At 37.4% G+C, this 22,868-nt stretch overlaps 1 protein-coding gene across 4 annotated transcripts in view; it reads right to left on the minus strand.

Annotated features, from left to right (window-relative positions):
• Positions 1-22,868, minus strand: part of CHD2 (chromodomain helicase DNA binding protein 2) — a 1,035,232-nt gene that overhangs the window by 923,296 nt on the left and 89,068 nt on the right. For all 4 annotated transcript variants that reach the window (XM_053717628.1, XM_053717629.1, XM_053717630.1 and 1 more), the window contains one exon: positions 3,463-3,694. In XM_053717628.1, the coding sequence (XP_053573603.1) occupies positions 3,463-3,694 (232 nt within the window). The remainder of the gene's footprint in view (positions 1-3,462; positions 3,695-22,868) is intronic.

Raw genomic sequence — 22,868 nt, forward strand, 5'->3', positions numbered from 1 at the left:
TGCGAAAGGGACGAAAATTAGGCTTATTTTTAGCCTTAAAAGACCTATCCTGAGGGAGGGCGTGGCCCTTTCCCCCGGTGATGTCTGAAATAATCTCTTTCAAATCAGGACCAAACAGTGTTTTACCCTTGAAAGGGATGTTAAGCAATTTTGTCTTGGAAGACACATCCGCTGACCAAGACTTTAGCCAAAGCGCTCTGCGCGCCACGATAGCAAACCCTGAATTTTTCGCCGCTAATCTAGCTAATTGCAAAGCGGCATCTAAAATAAAAGAGTTAGCCAATTTAAGTGCTTGAACTCTGTCCATAACCTCCTCATACGAAGATTCTTTATTGAGCGACTTTCCTAGTTCTTCGAACCAGAAACACGCTGCCGTAGTGACAGGAACAATGCATGAAATTGGTTGTAGAAGGTAACCTTGCTGAACAAACATCTTTTTAAGCAAACCCTCTAATTTTTTATCCATAGGATCTTTGAAAGCACAACTATCTTCTATAGGAATAGTAGTGCGTTTGTTTAGGGTAGAAACCGCCCCCTCGACCTTGGGGACTGTCTGCCATAAGTCCTTTCTGGGGTCGACTATAGGAAATAATTTCTTAAATATAGGGGGAGGAACAAAAGGTATGCCGGGCCTTTCCCACTCCTTATTTACTATGTCCGCCACCCGCTTGGGTATAGGAAAGGCGTCGGGGGGCTAGGAACTTGTCCATCTTACATAATTTCTCTGGAATGACCAAATTGTCACAATCATCCAGAGTAGATAATACCTCCTTAAGCAGTGCGCGGAGATGTTCTAATTTAAATTTAAATGTTACAACATCAGGTTCAGCTTGTTGAGAAATTTTTCCTGAATCTGAAATTTCTCCCTCAGACAAAACCTCCCTCCTGGCCCCTTCAGATTGGTGTGAGGGTATGTCAGAACAGTTATCATCAGCGTCCTCTTGCTCTTCAGTGTTTAAAACAGAGCAATCGCGCTTTCTCTGATAAGTAGGCATTTTGGATAAAATGTTTGCAATAGAATTATCCATTACAGCCGTTAATTGTTGCATGGTAATAAGTATTGGCGCACTAGATGTACTAGGGGCCTCTTGTGTGGGCAAAACTGGTGTAGACACAGTAGGAGATGATGTAGTATCATGCTTACTCCCCTCATTTGAGGAATCATCTTGGGCAATATCATTATCTGTGGCATCATTGTCCCTACTTTGTTTGGACACTATGGCACAATTATCACATAAATTTAAATGGGGAGAAACCTTGGTTTTCATACATATAGAACATAGCTTATCTGATGGTACAGACATGTTAAACAGGCTTAAACTTGTCAACAAAGCACAAAAAACGTTTTAAAATAAAACCGTTACTGTCACTTTAAATTTTAAACTGAACACACTTTATTACTGAATATGTGAAAAAGTATGAAGGAATTGTTCAAAATTCACCAAAATTTCACCACAGTGTCTTAAAGCCTTAAAAGTATTGCACACCAAATTTGAAAGCTTTAACCCTTAAAATAACGGAACCGGAGCCGTTTTTACATTTAACCCCTATACAGTCCCAGCTATCTGCTTTGCTGAGACCCAACCAAGCCCAGAGGGGAATACAATACCAAATGACGCCTTCTATAAGCTTTTTCAGTGGTTCTTAGCTCCTCACACATGCATCTGCATGCCTTGCTCTCCAAAAACAACTGCGCATTAGTGGCGCGAAAATGAGGCTCTGCCTATGACTAGAAAAGGCCCCCATCTGAAAAAGGTGTCCAATACAGTGCCTGCCGTTTTTTAAACAATCCCCAAGATTATAATAACTATTAAGAGTTATAATCTGCAAAATATGCTTAGCAAAGTAATCGTTTTAGCCCAGAAAAATGTCTACCAGTTTTTTAAGCCCTTATGAAGCCCTTTATTCTTTTACTTAATCTAAGAAAATGGCTTACCGGTCCCCATAGGGGAAATGACAGCCTTCCAGCATTACATAGTCTTGTTAGAAATGTGGCCAGTCATACCTCAAGCAGAAAAGTCTGCCAACTGTTTCCCCCAACTGAAGTTACTTCATCTCAACAGTCCTGTGTGGAAACAGCAATCGATTTTAGTAACGTTTGCTAAAATCATCTTCCTCTCACAAACAGAAATCTTCATCCTTTTCTGTTTCAGAGTAAATAGTACATACCAGCACTATTTTAAAATAACAAACACTTGATTGAAGGATAAAAACTACATTTAAACACCAAAAAACTCTTAACCATCTCCGTGGAGATGTTGCCTGTGCAACGGCAAAGAGAATGACTGGGGTAGGCGGAGCCTAGGAGGGATCATGTGACCAGCTTTGCTGGGCTCTTTGCCATTTCCTGTTGGGGAAGAGAATATCCCCACAAGTAAGGATGACGCCGTGGACCGGACACACCTATGTTGGAGAAATTGGGTTTAGTGTCCCTTTAAGCAACCATAACAGAGCAGTGTCGGAGGGTTCACAATGGATAATTAGCAAAGCATGCATTTGTTATTGTCAATGGAAGTCACTGAGGAAGATTCCTCCAGACTTTCTAAAAGCATAGAATCGTCCATAATGAATGAAGAAATATTCTCAAATACAAAGGGGGGTATGAGGTACCAAGCACCAATAACTGTCTCCTTGTAAGATCTGTTTAGGACGTCTAACCAACTCCAGTCAAGCCGAACCATGTTGCTACCACTCTCCTAGAAGACTACTGTGCAGTGTATCTGAAGCGGAAATGTTGTAACAACGCCCTAGGGCTGGTGCAAAGTCCCCACCCACTGCTGGAGCCTGTATTAAAGCAGACTAGCGTCTTATTATATCCCGTGACAGGGAAAAAGTAATCATTGTCATTGTCCTGCAATTAACGCACAAAGGTGCAGGCCTTAAAGTCCCTGACTATGGCTGGAGTTCATGTACGACAAATGAGTGTCTTTTGAAAGGGAAAGAAAAGTGCACTAAACACATCCTAGTGCAGGGACAAGACCTGCACCACCTCTTTATTAGACAAAATGTCATGAAAGAGGGGAAACACACTGCGTTATCAGACAGGGGATTTAGGTTAGACTGGAAAAAGGAATGGGAAACCGTGTCAACCACTACCATATATACCAATACTCAATCGAGATTTATATGGATATATTATCCCCGATTCAATGAACCAATCCAAGTTAACTGCACCTTTAATTTACAGGGCACCTCTCTCTGCCTACGTCCATGAGACGAGGCAAAGAACTACTAGAGAGTAGGGGAAGTGGGAGATATTTATAGTCTTGTTTGGGGTGTCTTTGCCTCCACCTGGTGGCCAGGAATAGTATTTCCCATAGGTTATGAATGTTCTTGTGGACTCTCATCGCCTAAAGAAGGAAATGGGCACTCAAAACCAAATGCATTAACCTTTACTTGTGCATTATGTATGCAATCCTTTCTATACCCAGAAATGTTTATATTACATAGCACAGTACTTGCCTTTTTCACGTCGGCTAGTCTCTCCTTCTTCGGAAGGGCCTTTTCTTTGGCATCACAATGAGTTCCTTGATTTCTGGAACCAGTTGAGTCCCCTTCAGATTCTGAATGGCTTTGAGAAGATTCAGAGCTGCTGTTTGATTCGCTTCCTTGATCGCTAGCTTGCTCACTCTCTGACTGGCTACCAGTGTCTGATCCAAATGCAGAGTGAACAGACTCCTCTGATGCAGAATGACTTTTTTTTTTTTTTTTTAGAAAAGAGAAAAGAAAAACAAATTTAAATTAATATTTCAAAAAGGTAAACTCTCTAATATTAGCATTCAAGATAATAAACTTTTACTGATAAAGCAATGAGCATTGTCTGAAAAATTTGTAAGAATACAATCAGCATAAAAATAATATAGGAATGAAAATATTAAAAGTAGGTGATTTAATTATGAAACGATATAGAAATATACACACACACACACGTGTATATATATTCACAAACAATAAAAGAAATAGACTACAGCGCATAAGATTAAGACTAAGGAAGAGATACTATCTAAGCTCCACTTGAAAAGCAAAAGGAAGGTACAATGACCGATAATATTCCAGTAAAATAATAATGGCTACTTATCACCATGTAACAGTATTGATGAGATGAAATACCCAAAGAATAAAAAAAAATATATATATGTACTGAAAATGGGGCTTAAAAAAAAAAAAAAAGAAGAGGACACCACTCAGTCATTTTGGGTATGAGTTTTTCAGCATGGCACATCTTGACTTGGCAAGATTTGCCCACTCTTCTTTGCAAAAACACTCTAAAATGTGTCAGAATGCGAGGGCATCTCCTGTGCACAGCCCTCTTCAGATCACCCAACAGATTTTGAATTGGATTCAGGTCTGGGCTCTAGCTGGGCCATCCCAAAACTTTAATCTTCTTCTGGTGAAGCCATTCCTTTGTTGATTTGGATCTATGCTTTGGGTCATTGTCATGCTGAAAGATGAAGTTCCTCTTCATGTTCAGCTTCCTATAGCAGAAGCCTGAAGGTTTTGTGCCAATATTGTCTGGTATTTGGAACTGTTCATTATTCCCTCTACCATGATTAAGGCCCCAGTTCCAGCTGAAGAAAAACAGCCCCAAAGCATGATGCTGACACCACCATGCTTCGTTGTGGGTATGGTGTTCTTTTGGTGATATACAGTTTTGCGCAAACATATCTTTTGGAATTATGGCCAAAAAGTTCAACTTTGGTTTCATCAGACCAGAACACCTTTTGCAACATGAGTTTGGAAAACTTCAGCTGTGTTTTTGCAAAATTTAGCCGAGCTTGGATTTTTTTTTGTAAGAAAAGACTTCCGTCTTGCCACTCTACCCCATAGCCCAGACATATGAAGAATACGGGCGATTGTTGTCACATGTACCACACAGCCAGTACTTGCCAGATATTCCTGCAGCTCCTTTAATGTTGCTGTAGGCCTCTTGGCAGCCTCCCAGACCAGTTTTCTTATCGTCTTTTCATCAATTTTGGAGGGACATCCCGTTCTTGGTAATGTCACTGCACCATATTTTCTTCACTGTGTTCCCTGGTATATCTAATGCCTTAGAAATTCTTTTGTACCCTTCTCCTGACTGATAACTTTTAACAATGAGATTCCTCTGATGCTTTAGAAGCTCTCTGCGGACCATGGCTTTTGCTGTAGGATGCGACTAACAAAATATCAGGAAAGACCTACTAGAACAGCTGAACTTTATTTGGGGTTAATCAGAGGCACTTTAAATGATGACAGGTGTGTACTGACTCCTATTTAACATGATTTTGAATGTGATTGCTTAAAGGGCCATAATACCCAAATGTTTAAACACTTGAAAGTGATGCAGCATAGCTGTAAAAAGCTGATTAGAAAATATCACCTGAACATCTCTATGTAAAAAAGAAAGATATTTTACCACAAATGTTCCTCAGTAGCCACCTCCCATTGTAAAGGATTTCTAAGCAGCATTTTAGTGTGTTTGTCCTGAGACATCTGAAGGGACAAGCATCGTGCACTCTCATATTATTTCACCAATCAGGTAAAGGAAGCTTACTATGAAATCTCATGAGAGTTAAGTCAAATCTCATGAGATCACAGTAAGAGTTCATGACCTCAGCAATGCTGATGCTGATTGGCTGCTGTTCATTTCTTCATTTTTTTTAATTTTTTTACCTGCAGCTGGGAGCAGCTGAGTATAACTTTTTACACAGAACTTACCCTGCTGAGCTGAGGAAATTGTGAGGTAAAATATCTTCCTTTTTTACATAGAGATGCTCAGGTGATATTTTCCTGTCAGCTTTTTACAGTTATACTGCATCAGTTTCAAGTGATTTAGCATATGAGTATTATGTCCCTTTAATTCTGAACACAGCTACATCTCCAGTTATAAAAGGGTGTTCACACTTATGCAACCACATTATTTTAGTTTTTTATTTTTATTTTCCTTTACCTAAAAGATTTCAGTTTGCTTTTCAATTGAGTTGTAGTTTATAGGTCACATTAAAGGTGGAAAAAGTTCTGAAATTATTACATCACAGAAACCTGACATTTTAACAGGGGTGTGTAGACTTTTTATATTGTGTGTGTGTGTGTGTGTGTGTGTATGTGTATATATATATATATATATATATATATATACATATACATACACACGTATGTATGTATATACACACACACATATACACAAATATATATACCTACACACAAACAAACATACGCACAATCAGTACTGACACGAGCACAATGTTATTTGTATGGCACACATGAACTAGTGCTGTCTAGATGTGAATTTTTTTCAAAACGCACTAAGATAAGAGGCAGCCTTCTAAGGCTAAAAAATTTGCATATGAGCTTACCTAGGTTTAGTTTTCAACAAAGAAAACCAAAAGAACAAAGCAAATTTGATCATAAATTGGAAAGACTGCCCCTTTAAATGACAAATTTATCATTCAATTACACTAATTGTAAACATTTAATTATCAAGCAATTGTGAACACTTTTTTTTAAACACAAAATGGCTGTTTCTAAAATGTACAGTAGATTGCAGCTATAGCATTCAAAACATTATCGAGGAGACCTATAATGCTGACACATAGCCACCATTTTCACTCTCTTTAACAGTTTGCTCACAAAATGGAGAATCTCTAAAGATAAATACACAGTGCAGATCTCTCAACAAATGTCCCTTAGCCACAATTGTTGGGAGGTATGGACAGTGAACTTACTGTGATTTAGCGGTCTTTTACTGATCATTCTTCTTGCTAGATTTAATCATTTTTATAGCAAACTTATATTGATAGATTTTTATAATATGCATAAAAAAGAGAAGTCTTCTGAATAGTTCCATGTTTAGCATTTAAAGTGAAGGTAAACTTTGGTGAATGAAAGCCCGTTTTTTTAAAAATACTATTAAAAACAGGGGCACTGTCATCAAAGTTTACAAAGCAGCCGTTTTGTTAAAAAAAAAAAAAAAAACTTTTTTTCCTTTCACAGCTAAAGCAGCTTCCCCCACATAGAGATCCTCTATTCACACGTCAGCAATGACTAATCCTGCTTCCTCCAATCACAGCATGGCCTCAGGCAATGACTACCCTGGGGGGAGAGCTGTGATTGGAGGAAGAAGGATTAGTCATTGCTGACATGTGAATAGAGGATCTCTAGGTGGGGGGAGCTGCTCTAGCTGTTAAAAAAAAAAAAAGGTAATTTTTTTTAACAAAACGGCTGCTTTGTAAACTTTGATGAATGAAAGTGCCCCTGTTTTTAATAGTATTTTTAAAAAACGGGCTTTCATTCACCAAAGTTTACCTTCACTTTAAGGGACACTAAACTTTAAAGTAATAAAAAAACATAATTTATGTAAGAACTTACCTGATAAATTCATTTCTTTCATATTAGCAAGAGTCCATGAGCTAGTGACGTATGGGATATACATTCCTACCAGGAGGGGCAAAGTTTCCCAAACCTTAAAATGCCTATAAATACACCCCTCACCACACCCACAATTCAGTTTAACGAATAGCCAAGAAGTGGGGTGATAAGAAATAAGTGCGAAAGCATATAAAATAAGGAATTGGAATAATTGTGCTTTATACAAAAAAATCAAAACCACCACAAAAAAGGGCGGGCCTCATGGACTCTTGCTAATATGAAAGAAATGAATTTATCAGGTAAGTTCTTACATAAATTATGTTTTCTTTCATGTAATTAGCAAGAGTCCATGAGCTAGTGACGTATGGGATAATGATTACCCAAGATGTGGATCTTTCCACACAAGAGTCACTAGAGAGGGAGGGATAAAATAAAGACAGCCAATTCCTGCTGAAAATAATCCACACCCAGAATAAAATTTAATGAAAAAACATAAGCAGAAGATTCAAACTGAAACCACTGCCTGAAGTACGTTTCTACCAAAAACTGCTTCAGAAGAAGAAAACACATAAAAAATGGTAGAATTTAGTAAAAGTATGCAAAGAGGACCAAGTTGCTGTTTTGCAAATCTGATCAACCGAAGCTTCATTCTTAAATGCCCAGGAAGTAGAAACTGACCTAGTAGAATGAGCTGTAATCCTTTGAGGCGGAGTGTTACCCGACTCAACATAATCTGCCCCATACCAGCTGAGCTGGAATAAGGTCCGCACCTTCATGGGTACTTAGGAGCTGGCTATAGGTTTTCTATAAGGCTTGGATATATTCCAAACTGAAAATAGTTTCCAAACTGATACCTTTCCTGAGGATGAAGGATCAGGCTTTTGTTCCTTATTATGAGGAAAGGAACGAAAATGATTATTAGACCTAAATTTACCTTAGATTTTTTATCCTTTGGTAAAAAAAGTTCCCTTCCTTCCAGAAACAGTTGAGATAATAATTTATTACCCTGGAAAGAAAAGGAAAGCAAAGGTGACTTAGAAGACATATCAGCATTCCAAGTTTAATCCATAAAGCTTTTCTAGCTAAAATAGCTAGAGACATATACCTGACATCAACTCTAATGATATCAAAAGATGGTATCACCAACAAAATTATTAGCATGTTATAGAATAATAATAATGCTATAAAATTATGATCTGTTACTTGTTGCGCTAAAGCTTCTAACCAAAAAGTTGAGGCTGCAGCAACATCCGCTAAAAATTTAGCAGGTCTAAGAAGATTACCTGAACATAAGTAAGCTTTTCTTAGAAAGGATTCAATTTTCCTATCTAAAGGATCCTTAAATGAAGTACTATCTGCCGTAGGAATAGTAGCACATTTAGCAGGAGTAGAGACAGCCCCATAACCTTAGGGATTTTGTCCCCAAAAAAACTCTAATCTGTCAGATGGCACAGGATATAATTGCTTAAACGTTTGGAAGGAGTAAAAGAATTACCCAAATTATTCCATTCCCTGGAAATTACTTCAGAAATAGCATCAGGGAGATTAAACACTTCTGGAATAACTACAGGAGATTTAAAAACCTTATTTAAACGTTTAGATTTAGTATCAAGAGGACCAGAATCCTCTATTTCTAATGCAATTAATACTTCTTTAAATAAAGAACGAATAAATTCCATCTTGAACAAATACAAAGATTTATCAGCATCAACCTCTGAGACAGAAACCTCTGAACCAGAAGAACCATTATCAGTATCAGAATGATGATGTTCATTTAAAAATTCATCTGAAAAAAGAGAAGTTTTAAAAGACTTATGTAAACTAGAAGGAGAAATAACAGACATAGCCTTCTTAATGGATTTAAAAAATAAAATCTCTTATGTTTATCAGGAACACTCTGAAAATTAGATGTTGACGGAACAGCAACAGGTAATGTAACAGTACTAAAGGAAATTTTATCTGCATTAATAAGTTTGTCATGACATGCAATACAAACAACAGCTGGAGAAACAGACACCAAAAATTATAGCAGATACACTTAGCTTGGTAGCTCCAGCACTAGACAGCGATTTTCCTGTAGTATCTTCTGACTCAGATGCAACGTGAGAAAAAAACAACATATAAAGCAAAATTGATCAAATTCCTTAAATGACAGTTTCAGGAATGGGAAAAAATGCCAAAAAACAAACTTCTAGCAACCAGAAGCAATGAAAAAATAAGACTTAAATAATGTGGAGACAAAAGCGACGCCCTTAATTTTTTAGCGCCAAATAAGACGCCCACATTATTTGGCGCCTAAATGCTTTTGGCGCAAAAAATGACGCCACATCCGGAACGCCGACATTTTTTGCGCAAAATAACGTCAAAAAATGACGCAACTTCCGGCGACACGTATGACGCCGGAAACGGAAAATAATTTTTGCACCAAAAAAGTCCGCGCCAAGAATGACGCAATAAAATGAAGCATTTTCAGCCCCCGCGAGCCTAACAGCCCACAGGGAAAAAAAAAGTCAAATTTTTGAAGGTAAGAAAAAATGATTAATTCAAATGCATTATCCCAAATATGAAACTGACTGTCTGAAAAATAAGGAAAGTTGAACATTCTGAGTCAAGGCAAATAAATGTTTGAATACATATATTAAGAACTTTATAAACAAAGTGCCCAACCATAGCTTAGAGTGTCACAGAAAATAAGATTTACTTACCCCAGGACACTCATCTACATGTTTGTAGAAAGCCAAACCAGTACTGAAACGAGAATCAGCAGAGGTAATGGTATATATAAGAGTATATCGTCGATCTGAAAAGGGAGGTAAGAGATGAATCTCTACGACCGATAACAGAGAACCTATGAAATAGACCCCGTAGAAGGAGATCACTGCATTCAAATAGGCAATACTCTCCTCACATCCCTCTGACATTCACTGCACGCTGAGAGGAAAACCGGGCTCCAACTTGCTGCGGAGCGCATATCAACGTAGAATCTAGCACAAACTTACTTCACCACCTCCATCGGAGGCAAAGTTTGTAAAACTGAATTGTGGGTGTGGTGAGGGGTGTATTTATAGGCATTTTAAGGTTTGGGAAACTTTGCCCCTCCTGGTAGGAATGTATATCCCATACGTCACTAGCTCATGGACTCTTGCTAATTACATGAAAGAAATGTAGACAGTGCACTGCATTGTAGCAATGCTATGTATTACCTTTCCTGATGGGAAGCTTGCAGTCAAGGCTTCCATTAGTCCTGTGCACAGTGCTTCTATCCTGAGTTTTTTTGTTTTGTTATTTTTGTTCTTTAAAGGGACAGTTCACCCAAAAATGTTCTCCCCTTTAAATAATTCCCAATGATCCTTTTAAAGTGTATTAAATTGGTTACAAGTAGCTCCTTTACTCCTATTTCAGCATTTGAAATAGCTGATTTAGCCTGTGGTATCGCAACCTATACTGAACAAATTAATACTGGAGTATAGGCTATTGAATAGCCTAAGTATACACAGCCAGCAGAAGAGATTACACTTTCAGTGGGTTGCAGGATAGTTAAAGGGACAGTAAACCTTAAAAATAATGTTATATAATTCTGCACATTATTTAGGTGCTATAGCTATAAATGCCTTTTCTACCTTTTAATTTGTTAAAAATATGGCGCTTTTACAGACCCGCTCTCTGCTGAGCGGGTCTGTTATATTTAGTCAGCGCATCGGGCCAGCTGTATAGTCACAGCCCGGCCGCGCCATAAGACTAAGTGCAGCTTGCTCCCGTCACTGACTAAATATAACAGACCCGCTCAGCAGAGAGCGGGTCTGTAAAAGCGCCATATTTTTTAACAAATTAAAAGGTAAAAAAGGCATTTATAGCTATAGCACCTAAATAATGTTATATAATTCTGCACTATGTGCAGAATTATATAACATTATTTTTAAGGTTTACTGTCCCTTTAAGTAATAAAATGATAATTTTCCATTGTTCTCTCTATGTATTGAGCTTTGGTGTTCCAGCCAAAAGATAAGGAAGCAAGTATGTTTACACAAACTTAGAACATAATGAGATCTGATATCACCTTTAAGTTCAACCCATTGTAATAGGCTGTGGTTTCCAAGCACAAAATCAGCTACTTCAAATACACAAATATGCATGAAAATGGAATTTCTCAAATATTTTATACTCTGCAGTTGGTATAACAAGTCATTTAAAATACATTAATGGAAAAACAATTTTACAGTGTACTGTCCCTTTAAAGGAAAACCCATGCATTTCATTATGTGGATCCTGAACTATCACCTCAAATGTAGAGCAGCATAAAATCGCTCTTCAAGTTTGGGGGGGGGGAGCTCGCAACAAGGGAGGCTGGTAAACCCACAAAAGAAGCACGAGATAGGAGGCTAAACAGAGCCTCTGCTGTAAGCAAACCAAAAAAAGTGTTCCCACATCATACCATGCCTATGATGGCTGTGGAACAAGGCAAAGGAGAACACTCTGCCATATCTCAATGGGACAGGTGTGCAACTTCCGACTGTGTATCAGACATAAGAAAAAAAAAAAAAAAAGAAAGAAATTATACTAATACAGAGCTTTCCGCTATCAGGGAGGGGAAACATACTTTATTTTTAACCCTCTAACCATAAAGACATTAATCTCTAGTCAAGATATACTCAATTTTGGTCTGGCAAGGGGAGACCTCTATGCGACTATTCACCAATCTAGAGGAAGTTTAAAATGTTCTAGAAGTGGTCTTTATTACTAGAGACAGATTAATTAATTCTGCTAAGAAGGTAATTATACTGTCATAACACACTCATGAGGTGTAGTTGATACCTGTAATAGTCATCCAGCAAAGGTGGTGTGGTGTCAGCATTGCAAGCGTTGACTTGCATTGTCTTTCTGTGTAACATTTTGTCTGTTACTAGCCTTTATTAATCAAAAGAACCCCCTCCATGCTGTGCAAAGTGCCAAAGGTTTGCTCTTAAAGGGACAGTCTACCTTTAAGTCATCTTAAAGTCTTATTTTAGATTAAGCTGCAAATATCCTCCTGCACCCTCTTTAAAATGATTATTGTTTCTGATCACTTAGAAATGGCTGCCAAACCCTGCCCACTGATGACATCACTATCTGCATTAACCCCTTAGTGAACAGACCATTTTTCAATTTTCTTACCGTTAAGGACCAGGGCTGTTCTTACATTTCTGCGGTATTTGTGTTTAGATGTAATTTTCCTCTTACTAAATAAACTGTTGATAACACTATCGTGTTCAACTCTAGGGGGCGCGTGGGTTGATGATTGTTATATCAAATGCTATAATAAATGATAGCTAATACAATATCAATCACAAGTTATGTAATGAAAGATCAAATGTGAAAATCTTAAATCAAACATAAATCATAAGCAATAAAAACATTAGTGCAAGATCTTATCCGAGTCCAAATGGAGACCATATATATGGTCAGTGTGAAGGAAAGTTCCAGGCAGAATTGATGGAATCTATGACTCTAGGTCTAGGCTGCTCCTCTTGAAGTAAAACGAATCCAAGGCAAAAAAATTTGTGAAAGAAGATCACAAACGAGGGCGACTCCTAGTATAATACTGTGGTTACAGAGGGATATGCAGATGTCTTGTGTCGTGGTTAAACTCACAAGAGTGGCAGCACCCTTTTGTGCTGAATAGAGCAGACTGGATCTCTGTATCCCAGCTCACTGAGGTGCACTTCCCACAGGCTCCCGGAGTCAGCTCAGGATAAAACATAATTTATGTAAGTTCTTACCTGATAAATTCATTTCTTTCATATTGGCAAGATTCCATGAGCTAATGGCGTATGGGATATACAACCCTACCAGGAGGGGCAAAGTTTCCCAAAATAGCCAAGAAGTGGGGTGATAAAGGAAGGAGTAAAAAGCATCAACAAAAGAATTTGGAAATAATTGTGCTTTATACAAAAAAAAAAATCAGAACCACCATAAAAAAGGAGGTTCGCCTCATGGACTCTTGCCAATATGAAATAAATGAATTTATCAGGTAAGTTCTTACATAAATTATGTTTTCTTTCATGTAATTGGCAAGAGTCCATGAGCTAGTGACGTATGGGGTAGCAATACCCAAGATGTGGAACTCCACGCAAGAGTCACTAGAGAGGGAGGGATAAAAATAAAAACAGCCATTTTCCGCTGAAAAAAATAATCCACAACTCAAAATATAAGTTAATTCTCATAAATGTGAGGAAAAAACTTAAAACAAAAGCAGAAAAATCAAACACACCGCTGCCTGAAGAACTTTTCTACCATAAACAAATACATCAAAATGGTAGAATTTAGTAAATGTATGCAAAGAAGACCAAGTAGCAGCTTTGCAAATCTGATCAACTGAAGCTTCATTCTTAAAAGCCCAGGAAGTGTTAACTGATCTAGTAGAATGAGCTGTAATTCTCTGAGGCGGGGCTTGACCCGACTCCAAAGAGGCTTGATGAATCAAAAGTTTTAACCATGAGGCCAAGGAAACGGCAGAAGCTTTCTGACCTTTCCTGGAACCAGAAAAGTTAACAAATAGACTAGAAGTCTTCCTGAAATCTTTAGTAGCTTCAACATAATATTTCAAAGCTCTCACCACATCCAAAGAATGTAAAGATCCTTCCAAAGAATTCTTAGGATTAGGACACAAAGAAGGGACAACAATTTCTCTATTAATGTTGTTAGAATTTACAACCTTAGGTAGAAATTTAAATGAAGACCGCAAAACTGCCTTATCCTGATGAAAAATCAGAAAAGGAGATTCACAAGAGAGAGCGGATAGTTCTGAAACTCTTCTAGCAGAAGAGATGGCCAAAAGAAACAACACTTTCCAAGAAAGTAGTTTAATGTCTAAAGAATGCATAGGCTCAAACGGAGGAGCCTGTAAAGCCTTCAAAACCAAATTAAGACTCCAAGGAGGAGAGACTGATTTAATGACAGGCTTGATACGAACCAAAGCCTGCACAAAACAATGAATATCAGTAAGTTTAGCAATCTTTCTATGAAATAAAACATAAAGAGCAGAGATTTGTCCTTTCAAGGAACTTGCAGACAAACCTTTATCCAAACCATCCTGAAGAAACTGTAAAATTTTAGGAATTTGAAAAGAATGCCAAGAGAATTTATGAGAAGAACACCATGAAATGTAAGTCTTCCAAACTCGATAATAAATCTTTCTAGAAACAGATTTACGAGCCTGCAACATAGTATTAATCAATGAGTCAGAGAAACCTCTATGACTAAGCGTTCAATTTCCATACCTTCAAATTTAATGATTTGAGATCCTGATGGAAAAACAGACCTCGAGATAGAAGGTCTGGCCTTAATGGAAGTGGCCAAGGTTGGCAACTGGACATCCGGACAAAATCCGCATACCAAAACCTGTGAGGCCATGCTGGATCCACCAGCAACACAAACGATTGCTCCATGATGATTTTGGAGATCACTCTTGGAAGAAGAACTAGAGGTGGGAAAATATAAGCAGGTTGATAACACCAAGGAAGTGTCAATGCATCCACTGCTTCCGCCTGAGGATCCTTGGACCTGTTGTTTAGATGAGATGCCATCAGATCTATTTCTGGAAGCCCCCACATCTGGGTAGAGAGACCATTCTCCCGATGTAAAGTCTGACGACTGATACGCTTCACAATTGTCTATACCTGGGATATGAACCGCAGAAATTAGACTGGAGTTGGATTCCGCCCAAACAAGTATCCGAGATACTTCTTTCATAGCTTGAGGACTGAGAGTCCCACCCTGATGATTGACATATGCCACAGTTGTGATATTGTCTGTCTGAAAACAAATGATCGGTTCTCTCTTCAACAGAGGCGAAGACTGAAGGGCTCTGAAAATCGCATGGAGTTCCAAAATATTGATTGGTAATCTCGCCTCTTGAGATTTCCAAACCCCTTGTGCTGTCAGAGATCCCAAACAGCTCCCCAAACTGAAAGATTCGCATCTGTCGTGATCACAGTCCAGTTTGGACAAACAAAAGAGGCCCCTAAAATTATACGATGGTGATCTAACCACCAAATCAGAGAAAGTCGAACATTGGGATTTAAGGATATTAATTGCGATATCCTTGTATAATCCCTGCACCATTGGTTCAGCATACAAAGCTGGAGAGGTCTCATATGGAAACAAGCAAAAGGGATAGCGTCCGATGCTGCAGTCATGAGACCTAAAACTTCCATGCACATAGCTACTGAAGGGAATGACTGAGACTGAAGGTTCCGACAGGCTGCAACCAATTTCAAACGTCTCTTGTCCCTTAGAGACAAAGTCATGGACACTGAATCTATCTGGAAACCTAAAAAGGTTACACTTGTCTGAGGAATCAAAGAACTTTTTGGTAAATTGATCCTCCAACCATGTCTTCGAAAAAACAACACTAGTTGATTTGTGTGAGATTCTGCAGAACGTAAAGACTGAGTGAGTACCAAGATATCATCCAAATAAGGAAATACCGAAATACCCAGCTCTCTGATTACAGAGAGTAGGGCTCCTAGAACCTTTGAAAAGATTCTTGGAGCTGTCGCTAGGCCAAAAGGAAGAGCAACAAATTGGTAATGCTTGTCTAGAAAAGAGAATCTCAGGAACTGATAGTGATCTGGATGAATCGGAATATGAAGATATGCATCCTGTAAGTCTGATGTGGACATTTAATGCCCTTGCTGAACAAAAGGCAGAATAGTCCTTATAGTCACCATCTTGAATGTTGGTACTCTTAAATATTGATTCAAAATCTTTAGATCCAAAACTGGTCTGAATGAATTTTCTTTCTTTGGGACAATGAATAGATTTTAATAAAACCCCAGACCCTGTTCCTGAAACGGAACTGGCATGATTACTACCCCCGATAACTCCATGTCTAAAACACACTTCAGGAAAGTCTGAGCCTTTACTGGGTTTGCTGGAATGCGTCAGAGAAAAATTCTTCTCACAGGCGGTCGTACTCTGAATCCTATTCTGTACCCCTGAGAGACAATACTCTGAATCCAATGATTTTGGACCGAATTGATCCAAACATCTTTGAAAAATTTTAAGCTGCCCCCTACCAGCTGAGCTGGAATGAGGGCCGCACCTTCATGCGGACTTGGGGGCTGGTTTTGATCTCTTAAATGGCTGGGATTTATTCCAATTTGAAGGCGGCTTCCAATTGGAAGCAGATTCCTTGGGGGAAGGATTAAGGTTTCTGTACCTTATTTTGTCGAAAGGAACGAAAACGGTTAGAAGCTTTAGATTTACACCCTTAGGTCTTTTATCCTGAGGCAAAAAACTCCCTTCCCCCCAGTGACAGTTGAAATTATTAAATCCAACTGAAAACCAAATAAATTATTACCTTGGAAAGAAAGGGATAGCAATCTGGACTTAGAATTCATATCAGCATTCCAAGATTTGAGCCACAAAGCTCTTCTAGCTAAAATAGCTAAAGACATAGATTTAACATCAATTTTGACAATATCAAAAATGGCATCACAAATTATTAGCATGTTGAATTAACTTAACAATGCTAGACAAATCATGATCCGATACTTGTTGAGCTAAAGTTTCCAACCAAAAAGTTGAAGCAGCTGCAACATCAACCAAAGAAATTGCAGTCCTAAGAAGATGACCTGAATATAAATAAGCTTTCCTTAGATAAGATTCAAGTTTCCTATCTAAAGGATCTTTAAAAGAAGTACCATCTTCCGTAAGAATAGTAGTACGTTTAGCAAGAGTAGAGATAGCCCCATCAAATTTGGGGATCTTTTCCCAAAACTCCAATCTAACTGCTGGTAAAGGATACAATTTTTTAAACCTTGAAGAAGGAATAAAAGTAGTACCAGGCCTATAACATTCTTTAGAAATCATATCAGAAATAGCATCAGGAACTGGAAAAAACACAGGAGGTTTATAAACAGAATTTAAACGTTTACTAGTTTTAATATCAAGAGGACTAGTTTCCTCCATATCTAATGTGATCAACACTTCTTTTAACAAAGAATGAATATACTCCATTTTAAATAAGAGGATTTGTCAGTGTCAATATCTGAGGCAGGATCTTCTGAGGAGGATAATTCAGTATGTTGTCGGTCATTTGAAATTTTATCAACCTTACGAGAAGTTTTAAAAGACCTTTTATGTTTATTAGAAGGTGAAATGGCAGACAAAGCCTTCTGAATATAATCAGAAATAAATTATTTTAAATTTACAGGTATATCTTGTGCATTAGATGTTGAGGGAACAGCAACAGGTAATGAACTAATACTGATGGATACATTCTCTGCATGTAAAAGTTTATCATGACAACCATTACAAACAACAGCTGGAGGTATAACCCCCCACAAGTTTACCACAAATGCACTTAGCTTTGGTAGAACTGTTATCAGGCCGCAGGGTTCCAACAGTGATTTCTGAGACAGGATCAAATTGAGACATCTTGCAAATGTAAGAGAAAAAAACAACATATAAAGCAATATTATTTCCTTATATGGCAGTTTCAGGAATGGGAAAAACATAATTTATGTAAGAACTTACCTGATAAATTCATTTCTTTCATATTGACAAGAGTCCATGAGCTAGTGACGTATGGGATATACAATCCTACCAGGAGGGGCAAAGTTTCCCAAACCTCAAAATGCCTATAAATACACCCCTCACCACACCCACAATTCAGTTTAACAAATAGCCAAGCAGTGGGGTGATAAAGAAAGGAGTAGAAAGCATCAACAAAGGAATTGGAATAATTATGCTTTATACAAAAAAAATCAAAACCACCATAAAAAGGGTGGGCCTCATGGACTCTTGCCAATATGAAAGAAATTAATTTATCAGGTAAGTTCTTACATAAATTATGTTTTCTTTCGTGTAATTGGCAAGGGTCCATGAGCTAGTGACGTATGGGATAGCAATACCCAAGATGTGGATCTCCACTCAAGAGTCACTAGAGAGGGAGGGAATAAAATAAAAACAGCCATTTTCCGCATTAAAAATGAATCCACAATCCAAAAAAAATAAGTTTATTTTCATAAAAAAACTTAAATCAAAAGCAGAAGAATCAAACTGAAACAGCTGTCTGAAGAACTTTTCTACCAAAAACGCTTCAGAAGAAGCAAACACATCAAAATGGTAGAATTTAGTAAATGTAAGCAAAGAGGACCAAGTTGCCGCTTTGCAAATCTAATCAACTGAAGCTTTATTCTTAAAAGCCCACAAAGTGGAGACTGATCTAGTAGAATGAGCTGTAATTCTCTGAGGCAGGCCACCTCCATAGGAGGCAAAGTTTGTAAAACTGAATTGTGGGTGTGGTGATGGGTGTATTTATAGGCATTTTGAGGTTTGGGAAACTTTGCCCCTCCTGGTAGGATTGTATATCCTCTACGTCACTAGCTCATGGACACTTGCCAATTACATGAAAGAAAAATGCAAACAACATAACCCTCTGAAATAGAAAAAAGGCAGGAGGCAAATAGAAATGGGGTCTTAAATAATGAAAATATTTGGCGCCAAGTATGACGCACAACAAACAGAAAAATATTTTTTGGCGCCGGAAACGACACACTCGCGTCACAGATGACGCAACCTTGTGAAAGGACTTGGCGTCAACTAAGACGCCGGAAATTACAAATTTGCGTCAAACAAATCTCATACCAAGAATGACGCAATAAACTCTGGCATTTTGAGCCCTCGCGAACTTAATTCTGCCCGCGAATTTAAAAGACAGTCAATTAGAAAAAGAGACTATACCCCAGGTAAGAAATAAATTTTTCATTAAAAAAAAAACATTTCCCAAATATGAAACTGACAGTATGCAAAAGGAAATATACTGAAAACCTGAATCATGACAAATATATAAGTACAATACATATATTTAGAACTTTATATAAATACATAAAGTGCAAAACCATAGCTAAGAGTGTCTTAAGTAATGAAAACATACTTACCAAAAGACACCCATCCACATAGCAGATAGCCAAAACAGTACTGAAACGGTTATCAGTAGAGGTAATGGAATATGAGAGTATATCGTCGATCTGAAAAGGGAGTTAGGAGATGAATCTCTACGACCGATAACAGAGAACCTATGAAATAGATCCCTGTGAGGAAAACCAATGCATTCAATAGGCGATACTCCCTTCACATCCCTCTGACATTCACTGTACTGAGTGGAATCGGGCTTCAAAATGCCGAGAAGTGCATATCAACGTAGAAATCTTAGCACAAACTTACTTCACCACCTGCATAGGAGGCAAAGTTTGTAAAACTGAATTGTGGGTGTGGAGAGGGGTGTATTTGTAGGCATTTTGAGGTTTGGGAAGCTTTGCCCCTCCTGGTAGGATTGTATATCCCATACGTCACTAGCTCATAGACTCTTGCCAATTACATGAAAGAAAAAGCTCAAGCTCCCGCTCCCAGTAAGATAAATATTTTGTTTATTAAAATAAAAACAATGAAAATAACAGATTGCAACGCGTTTCTCAGCTGTGCTAGCTTTTTACCATCAGGCGTCTGTTACTGATCTGGAAGCATTGGTTTTTAAATTCAAACTGACCAATCCCAACCCCATAGGAGACCCACCCCTTTCAATCGGGTGTAATTCATTGATGAAATCTTCATTCTTTACATATCTTTAGAAAAAAGAATATAAACCAATATATATAGCACTCACAATTGTGTTATTAAAATATAATAAATATACAAATGAACAATATTTTACCTAAATCATAATTTTTATCCTATCCTGAGCGGACACTGGGAACCTGTGGGAAGTGCACCTCTCCCTACCAGGGATCAGTGAGCTGGGACAAAGAGATGCCAGTCAGTCCGCTCTATTCAGCACAAAAGGGTGCTGTCACTCTTGTGAGTATAACCCCGACACAAGACATCTGCATATCCCTCTGTAACCACAGTATTATACTAGGAGGCGCCCTCCGTTTGTGATCTTCTTTCACAAAGTTTCCTCTTACTCATTTACTGTACCCACGCATATTATATACCGTTTTTGTCGCCATTAAATGGAATTTCTAAAGATAACTAAGAATATTTTTATATCATAATTTACTATAATATTTTTATTTATAAAATATGATGAAAAAAATAAGAGAAAAAAAACCAAACACAAAAAACCCACACTTTTTCTAACTTTGACCCCCAAAATCATTTTTACAAGTTATAGGGCAATATGTACAAGTAGCACTTTGCTATTTCCAAACCATTTTTTTCAGCCCAAAATTAGCGAAAGTTACATTGCAACACTGATATCTATCAGGAATCCCTAAATAACCCTTCACATGTATATATATTTTAAAAGAAGACAACCTAAGGTATTAAACTTGGGGTATTTTGACTCTTTTCATGCAACCATTTTACCACCACTCTATGCCAAAGTTTGAAGGAGGAAAAAAAAAAAGTTGGTGATTTTTTGACACACACAGCAATTTACGAATATATGTACTAAGAACTTTAATGGTTACTGCCAAAGAACACCCCAATATGGGTTCAACAACATCTCCTAAGTAAAGTGATACCACCCATGTATAGGTGTGTCTGGTTCTCTGGGGGTTAAAATTTCTTATTTTTAGGGTGGAATTTTAACATATGGTCATCATGCACCCATGTCCTATGTGGGATTTTTTTTTAGCAGGACAATATAATTTACCCCCCATCAAACCATATATTTCTGAAAAGTATACAGCCTAGAGTATTTCAAATGCTGGTATTTTAACACTTTCCATGCACTAATTCTACCACCAGTCTTTTTCAAACTTTTGGGTAGTCATTTTTTTGTTATTTTTCACACACATTGTACTTTAGGCATGTATTCTCAGTTCCTGTTATGTGTTACTGCCAATGAACACCTCAATATGTGTTCAGCAAGATCTCCTAAATACAGTGATACCACCTATGCATAGGTTTCTTGAGATGTTTGGGGGGTGCAATGGCAAACTTCTGACATGTGTTTAAATTTGACATATCTTCTTTGCCTATCTTTTTGGGGGCCTTTTTACATACCCCAATTTATTTGCTTGCCATGAACGTGCATATATTTGAAAAGTTGACACCCCAAGGTATTGTATATTGATTTTAAAGAGCATAAAAATAAACCCTATTTGCATACAGCATAGCTCCCCTTTACATAGTGGTGATACCCCAACCTCTAGAATAAAACATAACAAAAATTTCTATATGGAGTGTTTTTGATGCAACTGTTTTAGTCACACACAAAAAAAAATGAGAAAGTGTGTGGTGGTAAGGTTTCATTTTCACACACGCACACACTGATTTTTGACTTTAGGAGAGCCTGTTGTAAGTTATTGCAAAAAAACACTCCAGGTTGTTTTTTGCAAGGACTCCTGGGTACACCCATGCCCCCCATGCATAGTTTTGACAGGATTTTGGGAAGGTTCAGTTACAATTGTATAACTTGTAATTTGAGTTTAAATTGAGTGTATTTCTTCTGATAGGCCTATCTTTAGTTTGGGGCCTATTGCATACCCCAAATTTATTTATTGCCATGTAACTGTATATATTTGAAATGTTGACAGCCAAGGAATTGTATATGGAGTGCTTTGATGCCTTTGACGCAACCGGTTTAGCCAAAAAAATTGGAGAAAGTGTATGGTGGTAATTTTTCAATCTTCATTTTTACCCACACACATTGTTTTTTGCAAGAAAACACTCCAGATTCTTTTCTGCAATTCCTTCTGAGTAGGGTGACCATATTGTCGCTTTAAAAAGGGACACATATAAAAAATACATACTGTATGTCAGGGATGTTTAAAGAAATGTTTTGCATAAGAACCCTGACATTAGGGATGGGCGAATGTGTAAACTTATTACTGAAATTCGAATTACAAATCCGAATGTTGATACGAACGAATATTCTTAAAAATTCTATAATCGAATGCTATTTACAGTTTTAGAATGTCACTTTCAAATTCGAATGTTTATAATTAGATCGAATGTCCACATTCGAAATTTCGAATTTAACATTCTATTTAACAAATACTATTCAGAAGTTCAATAGTTCATGTGGTAGGGAATCTAGTAAATTGATACATAATAGATACAAATATATCAATTCAAATGTTTCTATTTCGATCGAATATTACATTTAAAGAAAGCATTAGAAATACTATTACAAACATATAAAATCAAATTTTTCGAATTCGAATATTACATTTAAAAAAAGCATTATAGAAATACTATTACAATTAAATTCAAATTCGAATATTGCATAATTCGAATATTACATTTAAAGTAAGCATTAGAAATACTATTACAAATATATAAATTCAAATTTTTTTAAACAAATATTTTCGAATGTAATCGTAAAATTCGAAACTGAAGGTTCGAAAATCGAATGTTAGAATGTTATGTAGACATTCGAGATTCGAACGAACGTGTTAAAATTAGTTTCATTTTTCGAATGTTGCGAAACATTCGCCCATCCCTACCTGACGTGTATTTTTCATATGTGTCCCTTTTTAAAGCGGCAATATGGTCACCCTACTGCTGAGTACACTCATGCCCCCATGCAT

This window comes from Bombina bombina, chromosome 6, assembly GCF_027579735.1.
Source record: "Bombina bombina isolate aBomBom1 chromosome 6, aBomBom1.pri, whole genome shotgun sequence".
Lineage (NCBI taxonomy): Eukaryota > Metazoa > Chordata > Amphibia > Anura > Bombinatoridae > Bombina > Bombina bombina.